This window comes from Saimiri boliviensis, chromosome 16 (assembly GCF_048565385.1).
Source record: "Saimiri boliviensis isolate mSaiBol1 chromosome 16, mSaiBol1.pri, whole genome shotgun sequence".
Lineage (NCBI taxonomy): Eukaryota > Metazoa > Chordata > Mammalia > Primates > Cebidae > Saimiri > Saimiri boliviensis.
Window position 1 is genome coordinate 85,219,229 of NC_133464.1, and position 12,440 is coordinate 85,231,668.

The 12,440-nt window shown below is 42.3% G+C and overlaps 1 protein-coding gene across 2 annotated transcripts in view; it reads right to left on the bottom strand.

The window, feature by feature from the left end:
- Positions 1-6,262, bottom strand: part of SGCG (sarcoglycan gamma) — a 139,485-nt gene extending 133,223 nt beyond the window's left edge. The window contains exon 1 of one of the 2 annotated variants that reach the window (XM_010335579.3): positions 6,125-6,262. In XM_010335579.3, the coding sequence (XP_010333881.1) occupies positions 6,125-6,178 (54 nt within the window). In that variant the 5' untranslated portion in view covers positions 6,179-6,262. The remainder of the gene's footprint in view (positions 1-6,124) is intronic. The other variant, XM_039473114.2, reaches the window with a different exon arrangement.
- Positions 6,263-12,440: the final 6,178 nt, after the last annotated feature.

Genomic DNA, 12,440 nt, shown 5'->3' on the forward strand with positions numbered 1-12,440 from the left:
TAACATCATGTTTCATGTTGAGAAATGAAAAGCTTTTATGATAAGAGCAGGAACAAGGCAAGGGAGCCCCTCTCACCAATCCTTCTCAACATGGTGCTGGAAGTCCTAGGCAATGCGATAGGACGGGAAAAGGAAATAAAAGGCATATCGATGAGAAAGGAAGGACTAACACTGTGTTTACAAACGGCAGGATTGCCTATGTGGAAAATCAGAAGGAATAGACAACGAAACTGCTAGAACTAACGAGCAATTACGGCAGGGCTGCAAGATGCAAAGTTTGTATATAAAAACGGACTGCTTAATAAGTGCCAGCCATGAACAAGTAACGTTTGAAATAGGCTGGGCGCGGTGGCTCACGCCTGTAATCCCAGCACTTTGGGAGGCTGAGGCAGGTGGATCACCTGAGGTCAGGAGTTCGAGACCAGCCTGACCAATGTGGTGAAACCCTGTCTCTACTAAAAAATACAAAAACTAGCTGGACGCGGTGGCAAGTGCCTGTAATCCCACCTACTTGGGAGGCTGAGGTAGCAGAGTCGCTTGAACACGGGAGGTGGAGGTTGCAGTGAGCAGAGAAAGTGCCACTTTCTGGGTGACAGAATGAGACTGTGTCTCAAAAAAAAAAAAAAAAAGTTTGGCTCCTACTGAAATGAATGTTTTAGAACGGGAATCACTTGCATTAAAAATGTCACTGTGCGTTCTCTCCCTATGGTTTTTTCTTTTTTATCCATGCCAACATTTGTAGTTCAAAACCTAGCCCAGGAAATCTCAGGCATTTATGATTTGCTGTGTCTCATATATATATATCATCATTACAAACTTGAGGATAATGCTACAATATCCATTTTGTTTACGCTCTTTCACTGTTCAAAAATGGCTGGAAAACATTCTTTACCCAAATGTTTTAACATGATGATGAAATAATGTTATTAGCATTTTTCTACAAATAGTAAATCCACATAGGCCCCCAAACAAGGTTAATTTAAATAGTTCATTGTTAGGCTGATAATAACTTTTCTATTTTCTGTCTTTAATAAAGTAGTCAGTGTAGCTGCCGTCTCTCTCAGAAAGCCCTTCTTTTACATAACCCTCAAACAGGCGTCTCATCTTGAGCTTAAGATCCAGGGAAAGTGCAGGAGAAGGTGCCGAGGGCGGGGAGGGCCACGGGAGAGGCAGAGGGCTGAGCAGACCAAGGAGAAAATGAGAAGCAGAAGGGTGTGGAGCAGGCTGCCTTGAAGAGGAAAGGGTCATGCTGGCCCAGACGGAGGGTATCACTGGGGATACAGGAGCAGCAGCTCCCACCTGAGTGCCACCGGAGTAGCAGGGAGGTCATCTGCTGTGAGTGGCAGGGAGCCGGGCTGTCAGGAGGCTGGAGGAGAGCGCTGGAGCTGTGGAATGGCTTCCTAAGGGAATGGGAGAGGGACTGGGTCAGGCTTAAATAATGGGATGGCTGCGTGGCACCTTTCTCTCTCTTGCCAAATGATCTCTGCATAGGCCAGTTCCTATTTCCCTTCCCCCATCATGGAAGCCTTCTGAGCCCTCACCAGAAGCAGATGCTGGTGTCACGCTTCCTGTGCAGACTGTAGAACCATGAGCCAAAGTCAACCTCCTTTCTTTATAAATGACCTGGCCTCAGATATTCCTTTATTCCTCTGCAGTTTAACTGCTTTAGCGAACTGCAGCCTCTCTGCGCCCAGTCTCCTTCCATGTTAAATGGGGTCCTAATCACAGGGTGTGTGCGAAGGTGACATGAAATGAAACACTTAAAATGACTCTTTAAAGTAGGAGTTCCATCAACACAGTAAACAGAGCATCTTTCTTTTCAGAGCAAGTGCCGAAAGACAGAGATAATGGTACAATGCTATTACATGTACCTGTGATAATTAAATTATCTGGAGAATGATTTTCTGAGTGTCTATGGCAAATCATTTTGGGTTAAGGGGAGTTATAAACAAACTGAGTCGGCCTGGCCTGATGGCTCATGCCTATAATCCCAGCACTTTGGGAGGCTGAGGCAGGTGGGATCACCTGAGGTCAGGAGTTCTAGACCAGCCTGGCCAACATGGTGAAACCCATCTCTACTAGAAATACAAAAATTTAGCTGGGCATGGTGGCACACTCCCAGCTACTCAGGAGGCTGAGGCAGGAGAATTGCTTGAACCAGGGAGGCAGAGGTTGCAGTGAGCTGAGATTGTGCCACTGTACTCCAGCTTGGGCAGCCACAGAGCGAGACACCCTCTCAAAAAAATAAAATACAATAAAATAAATAAATAAAAATAAACAAACTGAGTCAACAATCTTAAAGAAGAAAGACAGGAAGGCAAAAACTCCCGCTACCCATTGAGGCCACTGGTCAGGACAGCCTGGCCTATCAGCAGAGGAGAGAGAAAGAAGAACACCACCAGTCCTTGGTAAAGGGGGCATTTGCAACTGTACATTACCCTGCCTTTAAAATGCAAGGCGACCCCAAGTGTAACACAATCCATGAAATCTCACACAAATAAGTCCAGGATTTCCATAAACATTTCCTATAAAAGGATAACTTTAGTATAGAGCTGTAGCCTTTCGATATCTGGTGTTAGGCCTTGGTCTTCAATATGATTTTAGTTAAATTTTTTATATTTAAATATTTCCCCTTTTCTGATTCAGGTAACTTACTATATCTTAGTTTTGACACAAAGAGTTTAGCAACAAATATTGAATAAAGTCTACTAGACAAAAATATAGTGTATTTTTACAAATTAATATCTGATTCCTGCTACTTTTCCAGTTCGGCTTTCGTGATTTAATTACTAATGTAGCTGTACTTTGATATCATGGAATGACTCATGGTTTTGTACATTAAGCAACCAAGCCCACATCCATGCTGGGATTTAATTTAGGTGATCTCAGCCAGGGGTCCAGAATTAGGTCTCCTCTTCAAACCAAGTCTGAATTAGATGATAACCTAATTGAAATTGAGTCCAAATTAGTTATTAGGTCCAGACATTTTTCTAGACAGCAGATCTGTAACTATTACCAAATTCTCAAAGGGTCCCAGGATCTTATATTACCTTGGAAAGCCTGATTTTACCCTGTTCTTACTTTTCCTGCTGTTTGCTATTCCAGCACAGATATTTTCCTCATATGTAACAAAATGGAATGTGAAAATGCTAATTTTGAGGATGTCATGTTCAGAAATGTATCTGCAAGTTTACTTTAACCAGGGATCCATGTACCGGAAACATTGTATTATTACCACTGTGGAGACACAATCAATTTTGTTTACTTCATGTAAGTTTAACTACAGAACACTTAAGAAAATTGCCATTTAAAAAGGTATAAGGCACCATCACTTAAGTATGAGTTATTGTACCACTATTATCATATCCATATAAATCACTTTCTAACAATACAATTTTAGAAGAAGAAATAAAATTATCATTCTTTTTTAGTTTAACTGTAACCATGTCTCTAGATATTTATGTATTTTACCCACAGTATAATAAGGGTCTTTTACAGAACACAGTCTTATTTATTATTTATTTTTTAGTATTTATTTTTTATTCTTCCTTTCTTTATTTTTGAGATGGAGTCTTGCTCTGTCACCCAGGTTAGAGTGCAGTGGTGCGATCTTGGCTCACTGCAACCTCTGCCACCCAGGTTCAAGCAATTCTCCTGCCTCAGCCTCCCAAGACGCTGGGACTACAGGCACCAGTCACCACACCTGGCTGCTTTGAATTTTGGTAGTGACGGGGTTTCACCATGTTGCCCAGGTTGCTTTTGAACTCCTGACCTCAAATGGTCCACCCGCCTCGGCCTCCCAACTTGCTGAGGTTACAGGAGGACACAGTGTTAAGTAGTAAACATCAAATGAGAGCCTGGAAATAAGAAAAAAATAATTCCCAAGATAACCTAATGATGCTCACTAAAATGTAATATAGTGGGTGTGTATACATGTGTATACATATTTACATAAAAATGATTTTAAATATTACCAACCCACAATTAATAAAATGCTATTTTTAAAATGGAGTATAGGCCAGGAGAGGTGGCTCACAAGTGGTGGCTGACGCCTGTAATGCCAACACTTCGGGAGCCCGAGGCAGGTGCATCACCTGTGACCCAAAATTCGAGACCAGCTGACCAACATGGTGAAACCCCGTCTCTACTAAAAATACAAAAAATTAGCCAGGCTTGGTGGCAGATGCCTGTAATCCCAGCTACTTGGAGACTGAGGTAAGAGAATGGCTTAAATCCAGGAGGCGGAGGCTGCAGTGAGCCAAGATCACACCATTGCACTCCAGCCTGGGCAAAAAAGAGCAAAACTCTGGCAAAAAAAAAAAAAAAAGGTGTATTATTATTTTTATTATCTCCAAGAGGTATTTTAGTAGTTTTAAAATGCAAATAAATTATTTGTGCAATGTGAAAGTTTGCTTATTGATTTTGTAGTCTGCTATGTAGACCAATTAGACTATGCAGTTTTAATCATTTGAATTTATTAAATGTGCTATTTATCACTATCTTTTTTCTGAGATTTAAGAAAAGTTGTCTGATAGATTACAGTTGTGACACAGGACACCTTCTCTGCACATGTGAGGCACAGTGTAAGTGTACCATACACGTAATTATTTACGTGTAACATTCACTAAATATTGTGTCTGTCTGATTCAGCAAAAACATTAAAGGTGAAAAGAACAGAGGGCTTAAGTAAAATACGTCTGTTGTATAACTTTAAAAGTTAACTGTGATTTTTTTTTTTTTAGACAGAATCTTACTCTGTTGCTCAGGCTGGATTGCAGTGGCAAGATCTTGGCTCACTGCAACCTCCGCCTCCCAGGTTCAAGCAATTCTCCTGCCTCAACCTCCTGAGTAGCTGGAACTACAGGTGCCTGCCTTTTTGTATTTTTAGTAGAGAGAGGGTTTCATCTCGTTGACCAGGCTGATCTGGAACTCCTGACCTCAGGTGATCCACCTGCCTTGGCCTCCTAAAGTGCTGTGATTACAGGTGTCAGCCACTGCGCCCAGCCTACTGTAAAATATTTTAACACGTGGATGGATGCCTGCTTGCTAGTCAATTTGGAAGCTTACTGTCATGAAGGGAAATTTTAATACCGGAGACACTGAACCTGTTAGTAAAAGATTCCATCAACAAAAAAACAAGACTTCAGCTTATGTGTACTTTTGGAATAGAATTGTGCATTCTCTTCTTTACAGCTTCTTTATAGCCTGTTCATATCAAAGGAAGAAAAGCATAGGAAGACCCATATTCAAAAGGTTTGCATGGAAAAATGTAAATACGATTCCATTGCTTTACAAACACTAATTTACCTGCGTAAAGGAACACCCATGAGCATTAGTACATGAATACTATGGATACACATGGAATGTCAGCATTATAAAATCCACCTGTACAAGATTATCACTGGATGAGTGGATGTTTCACAGACTGTCTGGTACTGTGCTAACATTCAGAAACACCAGAATACTCAGTAATGATTGAAGAATAAGCAACTTGCTAACTCTGATATAACCAAGTGACAGCATGTAAGTAATATGTAAGTATTAATTAGAGGTACTTAATGGAGGTAATGAGCATAACAGTGGTGAAGATCATCAAGTTATCATATAATCCCACTGAAGATGACAGAGCCTGGCTGTGCTTCAGTTCTCCTCTAAAATCCCCGAGTAAACCCTACGCAACTTTGCAGACACTCCGCTTACTCAGTATTACAGACTCCCCAGCAAGCAACCTAGGGCAATGTTTTTGGCAAACTCATTTGCAGAGAACAAATTAACTCTCATTCTCTCGCACCACAACACGCACACAAGAAGTTATTAAGTCTCATTGCAGAGTCCGGACCAGTGAGCGAAGTCTTAGGGCAAAGAAAGACCAACTGTCTCAATTACGTTTCACTCTTGTCCCTGAGCCCCCACGACGGCGCGCAGGGGAAGGAAACTGCCATCTGGGGCAGAGAAGGCGAGGAGAAAGAGGACACGGGTTGTGATGGAGTCCTGGGGGTGGCCTGGAAGCGGCATAAGGATGTCTAACAACAGAGGGGTTAGTTTAGGACGCCGGAGGAGGAGGAGGGACCCAGGAATCTGGGGAACTGAGGGCGAAGTGGCGGGCCGTGGCGATTCTCTTTACCTGCTGTACTTCTTGGAGTCCTGGAGCGCAAACAGCCACTGCATTTCCCTTCATTCCAGACGTGATGACACCAGTCTTCTCCCCGGACAGCGCGGGCCTCCGCTCCGTCCTTCCGCAGCGACCGCAGCGACGACTCTGCTCCAGGGCGGGGGCTCAGCTTCCCGAGCCGCGGGCGCCCACTTCCCCGTCCGGGCTCCGGGTGCTGCGGGCCGGGGCGCGCGGGGAGACGAGGGCCGGGGATCCCCCAGGAACTCGCCGGGGCTGCTGCACCGCTGCCAGGGCAGTCCTGCGTCCAGCCGAGCCCGGGGCGCCGCGGGCGGGACGCGCGTCACCTCCCACCGCGCACGGCCCCTGAGCGCGCCAGGCTGGACCCGGAGCCACCCTCCGCCCCAGGCGCTGCCAAGTCCCAGCACCTCGCGCCCGTCTAGATGCCCGAGAGCGCCTCTCCACAGCAGCCTGCGCTCCTCTCTGTCCTTCCCGCGACGGGTCCCGCCATTCCACACCTCCCGTGTCCCTCCCCGTCCACCACCCTGTGCCTCTTCAGCATCCCCCTCCCCTCCAAGTCCCAACATAGCACCCCTTCAGACGTTCCCCGCGTCCCTTCAGAGGTTCCTCCAGCGACTGCCCCGCCCCTCCACGACTTTCCGTGTCTCTCGAGTTCTAGCCACGCGCACCCCTCCAGCACGTCCGCACCCCTCCACTCCCTGCCGGCGCCCCTCCACTCCCCTCCGAGCCCCTCCATGTCCAAACGCCGCGCGCTTCCAAGCGCCCCTCCTTCGCGCCGCCCCAAGATTCCCTCCTTCCATACCTCGCGCTCCTCCCGCACCCTTCCTCGCACCCTTGCGCCCCTCCACGTTGCACCTCCGCCCCGCCGCCTCTCCGCCCTCAGGCTCCCCGCCTCGCTGCTGCGCGCAGGTCACTGGACAGGGGCATTTCTCGCTCCCACCCGACTCCTTCGCTGCAGACGCTGGGCGCCTTCGTCTTTCCAACCCAACGACTGCTGAACGAACGCATCTTGGGCTTGGAGCGTGGGACCACAGGCTTTACACTTCTGACCACAGGCTTTACACAGGTCCTTTACTGTCAGAAATAGCACCTGTGGCGATTTAGGGTGTTGGGGGGGAATGGTTCCATTTGCGAGGCTTTAAAAGTCTTGCCACCCAGCCGCCCGCCGCGAACCCCTGGCGTTCAGCACAGTTTACTCCGAGACGCTCGCCCAACGCTAGGTCCCGGTCCGCCGCCAGGAGGCACCCGCGGGGGCGCGCAGGAACCCGGGGGCGGCGAAAACCACGCTGCGCTGGAGTTAGCTCCTGCAGGCGGGCTCCGAGATGGTAAACGCCGATGCAGGACAGGGAAGCCGCTTCACTACGTTCCATTTTCAAGGCCTGAAGAGGTTCTGTGTGTGACATACCGTTTTCCAGTTAGTGCTCGTGTATTGCAATCACTTATTTATTCGTTGACACATGCATCACGGGGGAGCATCTTGGTTTTAGCGGCTTTGTGTGAATGGTATGGGAATCCGAAGATGTTTGGTGAGTGTGCTAAAGAGGTAAACCTTCAAATGTATTCCCCAAAGGATCATGCCGATGTGTTTTATGATTTTTTAAAAATAAAAATCTGGTACCACATTTGGGACCAAAGTAGAAACATACAGATGTTGGACCATTTAAATTTTTTTTTTTTTAATGTAACAGAATGGATAACTGCAAGGCAGAAATGTTTACAACTTCTAGATTATACTGTTTAAAAGCAAACTTTTGCACAGATGAAAATAAAAACTTGAAAAGCCAGTTTTCCAGAAATGTCCAGTGCAATATTTCTCCAGTTACTTCTCTTAGAGATGACGGACAGCGATAATCGTTTTCGAAAAATATTGCCTTCAAGAAGCAAAGGTTAAACAAGACGTATATAGAAATAGATTATTAAGGATACATTAATAATTTCCGGCCGGGCGCGGTGGCTCAGGCCTGTAATCCCAGCACTTTGGGAGGCCGAGGCGGGTGGATCACGAGGTCAAGAGATTGAGACCATCCTGGTCAACATGGTGAAACCCCATCTCTACTAAAAATACAAAAAACTAGCTGGACATGGTGGCTTGTGCCTGTAATCCCAGCTACTCAGGAGGCTGAGGCAGGAGAATTGCCTGAACCCAGGAGGCGGAGGTTGAGGTGAGCTGAGATCGCGCCATTGCACTCCAGCCTGGGTAACAAGAGCGAAACTCCGTCTCAAAAAAAAAAAAAAAAAAAAAAAAATTCCTACATATTTCACAGGCAGCAAATGACAGATATTGTGAATCGTTGCTCTAAAAATGTCCATACTAATAAGTAAACGTTGCAGTTTAATATTTCTGCCAAAAAATTCAAAAGCTATTAATGTGTTTTAACTGCCAAAACTAACATGATCTCAGAGCCAGAACTTGTCCTTTGTTGGCTTAGAAAGAAATTATTGGCAACAGTTTGTGCTGGGGATGACGATCGCAGTGGGGATCTGGGATCTAGAGAGCTTATGAGTCCCCTGATGAAAAGATGAAAATATCCCAAGTGGGAAATGAAAACAACCAGACATGTGGACAAAGGACACCATCTCCAGACTGGACTGAATGTCTTACCTGTAAAAAGAATTTTGAGCAACTCAATACATGTGTATTTATGAATTATATGCATTTATGAATTTATTGTGTATTTTCTGTGAATACCAATATATTATTTACATTGTAAAACAGAGAAAGAGAAATTTTAAATGGATGTATGAAAGTATAAATATGAAAAGCACTGGAACAGTGACCTGCACATCTCTGAAGATCCTCTCCCCAGTGAAACGGCTCTGCCTGATAAAAACTATTTTTATTTTGTTTTGAAATTTATTTTTAGCTGTGATGAGCTTTATTTTCAGAAATTAAATGATGATGTAATTTTTAGTTTCAATAGACCTGGGGGTAGGAATAGTTTTTGGTTCCGTGGATGAATAAAACCTCAGACTAGTAAAGGCTGAAATTTTAGTGCACCCTTCACTGAGTAGTATACATTGTACACAATATGTAGTGGTTTTTTTTTTTTATCTCTCACTCCTTTTTCTGGATTCTGAGTTTCCAATGTTCATTCTACCACTCTGTATACCTTTGCACACCCATAGCTTAGCTCCCACTTGTGAGTGAGAACATATGGTACTTGCTTTTCCATTCCTAAGTGGCTTCACTTAAAATAATGGCCTCCAGCTCCATCCAAGTTGCTGCAAAAGACATTATTTTGTTCTTTTTTATGGCTGAGTAGTATTCCATGGTGTAAAAATACCACATTTTCTTGATCAGTCATCAGTTGATGGCTACTTAGGTTAGTTCCACATGGTTGCAATTGTGAATTGTGCTGCAATAAGCATATGCGTGCAAATATCTCTTTGATATGGTGATTTCTTTTTCTTTGAGATAGATACCCAGTAGTAGGATTGCTGGATTGAATAATAGATCTATTTTTAGTTCTTCGAGAAGTCACCATACTGTTTTCCAAAGAGGCTGTAGTAAATCACATTTCCATCAGCAGTGTGTCAGAATTCCCTTTTCACCACATCCACACCAACATGTGTTGGTTTTTGACGTTTTAGTAATGCTTACTCTTGCTGGGGTAAGATGGTATTTGTGGTTTTAATTTGCAATTCCCTGATGATTAGTGATGTTGAGCATTTTTTTCATGATTTTTGGCCATGTGTACATTTTTCATTGAGAAATGTCTACTCATGTCATTTTCCTGCTTTTACATGGGATTTTTCCCCCCTTGTTTATTAGTTTTGGTTCCTCAGAGGTTCTGGGCTAATGTCCTTTGTCAGTGCTTAATTTGCAAATATTTTCTCCCCCTTTGTGGGTTGTCCGTTTACTCTGATGATTATTTCTTTTGTGGTGCAGAATCTTTTACTTTAATTAGGTCCATGTATTTATTTTGAGTTTTTCTGCATTTGCTTTTGGGGTCTCAGTCATAAATTCTTTCCCTAGGCCAATGTCCAGAAGAGTTTTTCCTAGGTTTCCTTCTAGAATTGTAAGGTCAGGTCCTAGCTTTAAGTTTTTGATCCACTTGAGTTGATTTTTGTAGTTGGTGAGAAAGAGAGATCCAATTTTATTATTCTTTATGTGGCGGTCCAGTTTTACCAGCACCATTTATTGAACAGGGTACGCCTTCCTCAACTTACGTTTCTGTATGCTTTGTTAAATACTAGTTTGTTGTAAGTATTTGGTTTTATTTCTGTGACTTCTATTCTGTTCCCTGTGCCATGCTGTTTTGGTTACCGAAGATTTTTTTAAATTTTTGAACCCAACTATTTAAAGCCTCTGGCATCACCCTAAGGGCATATAGCAAATGGAGAAATATTTTATTCATAAAATCTAACAAATATTCGTAAAAAACAATGTTTCTGCGATACACTATGAAAAATGTCCAGTTTTTCAAAAATGATGAAACATGCAAACACATGTACAAACACACAAACCAGCAAAGTGTAACCCACATCCAGCAGACAAAGCAGGCAGTAGGAATGGTTTTTGAGATGTTAAACTCAGCAGAGACTTCAAAGTATGTGTTTTAAATATGTGCAAAGAACTTTAAAAAAACATGATTAAGAATTAAAAGGCCTCCCAAAGAATCAAAGACCAGTAAGCCTAACTTACAAGAAACACTAAAATAAAATTTTCAGGCTGAAAGACAGACATTAATTCAAATACACACACACACACACACACACACACACACACACACGCATGGCACTAGTAAATTTATTACATAGGAAATTGTAAAAGATAGTATAATAGTATGCTGCTTCTTTCTTCTCTTAATTGATATAAAAATCAATTACACAAGGAAATATGTATGTAATCCTATTGTCGGACCAGTAATACATAGATATGTAATATACTTGATAATAAGGAAAATAATACCTTGAGATCAATGAAAATGAAACAATATATGAAAACCTATGTGATGCAGCTAAAGCAGTGTTTAGAGGAAATTATTTAGTTACAAATGCCTCTGTTAGAGAGAAGAAAAATCTCAAATCTCTATCCTTACCTTTTATCATAAGAAACTTAAAAAATAAAAACAAAAAGTAAAATGCAAGTAGAGGGAAGAAAGTACTAAGATTATATTAGAAATACATGAAATAAAAATAGTAGAAAAATAGAAAAATGTATTAATACTTATAAGAGATTAAACTGAAAAATTTAGACTGATATGAGAGAGACAGGCAGACAGACACACACAGAAGGAATATTCAAATTACAAAAATCGGTTATAAAAAAGGAAACATCATTATTAACCTTAAAAAGTAAAAGGATTAAGGTTAGGTGTGGTGGCTCATGTGTATAATCCCAGCACTTTGAGAGACTGAGGCAGGTGGATCATGTGAGGTCAGGAGTTCGAGACCAGCCTGATCAACATGAAGAAACCCCATCTCTACTAAAAATAAAAAATTAGCCAGGTGTGGTGGCACATACCTGTAATCCCAGCTACTCGGGAGGCTGAGGAAGGAGAATCACTTGAACCCAGGAGGCAGAGAGGCTGCAGTGAGCCAAGATCATGCCGTTGCACTCCAGCCTGGACAATCAGAGTGAAAATCCATCTAAAAAAATAATAAATAAAGGATTATAAGATAATGTTATGGACAACTCTATGTCTAAAAGTAACATAACTTAGATAAAATGGACAAACTCCTACACAGATAGAGAAACTACTGAAAATGACTCAAGAAGAAATAGAAAGTTCGAATAAAAATACAAGTAAAGAGATTGAATTACTAAATGGAGAAACTTCCTAGAAAGGTCCATGCCCATATAGATTCACTGGTGAATTACACCAAATGTTTAAGGAAGAATCAATATAAATTTTTTACAAACTCTTACAAAAGATAAAAGAGGAGGAACACCTAACAATTTATTCTGTGAGGTGAGTATTACCGTGAAATCAAACCATACAAAATCCTCATGATAAAATAAAACTACAGGCCAGTATGTCTTATGAATATAGAAATAAAAATACTACATATATTACAAATAAAAATTACTAACCAACATAATCTAGGAGTGTATAAAAGTCATTATATGCCATGACCAGCTGGTCCAAGTGCAGTGGTGACACAGCTAATTGATCACAACCAGTTACAGATTTCTCTGTTCCTTTTCCACTCCCACTGCTTCACTTACCTTATAAAATAAAAAAAGTTGAAAAAGCATTATACATCATGACCCAATGGAATTTATTCCACAAATGTAAAGCATCTAAAACCATCCATTGTAATTAACCATATTAAGAGAATAAAAGACAAGAACCAAATTATAATC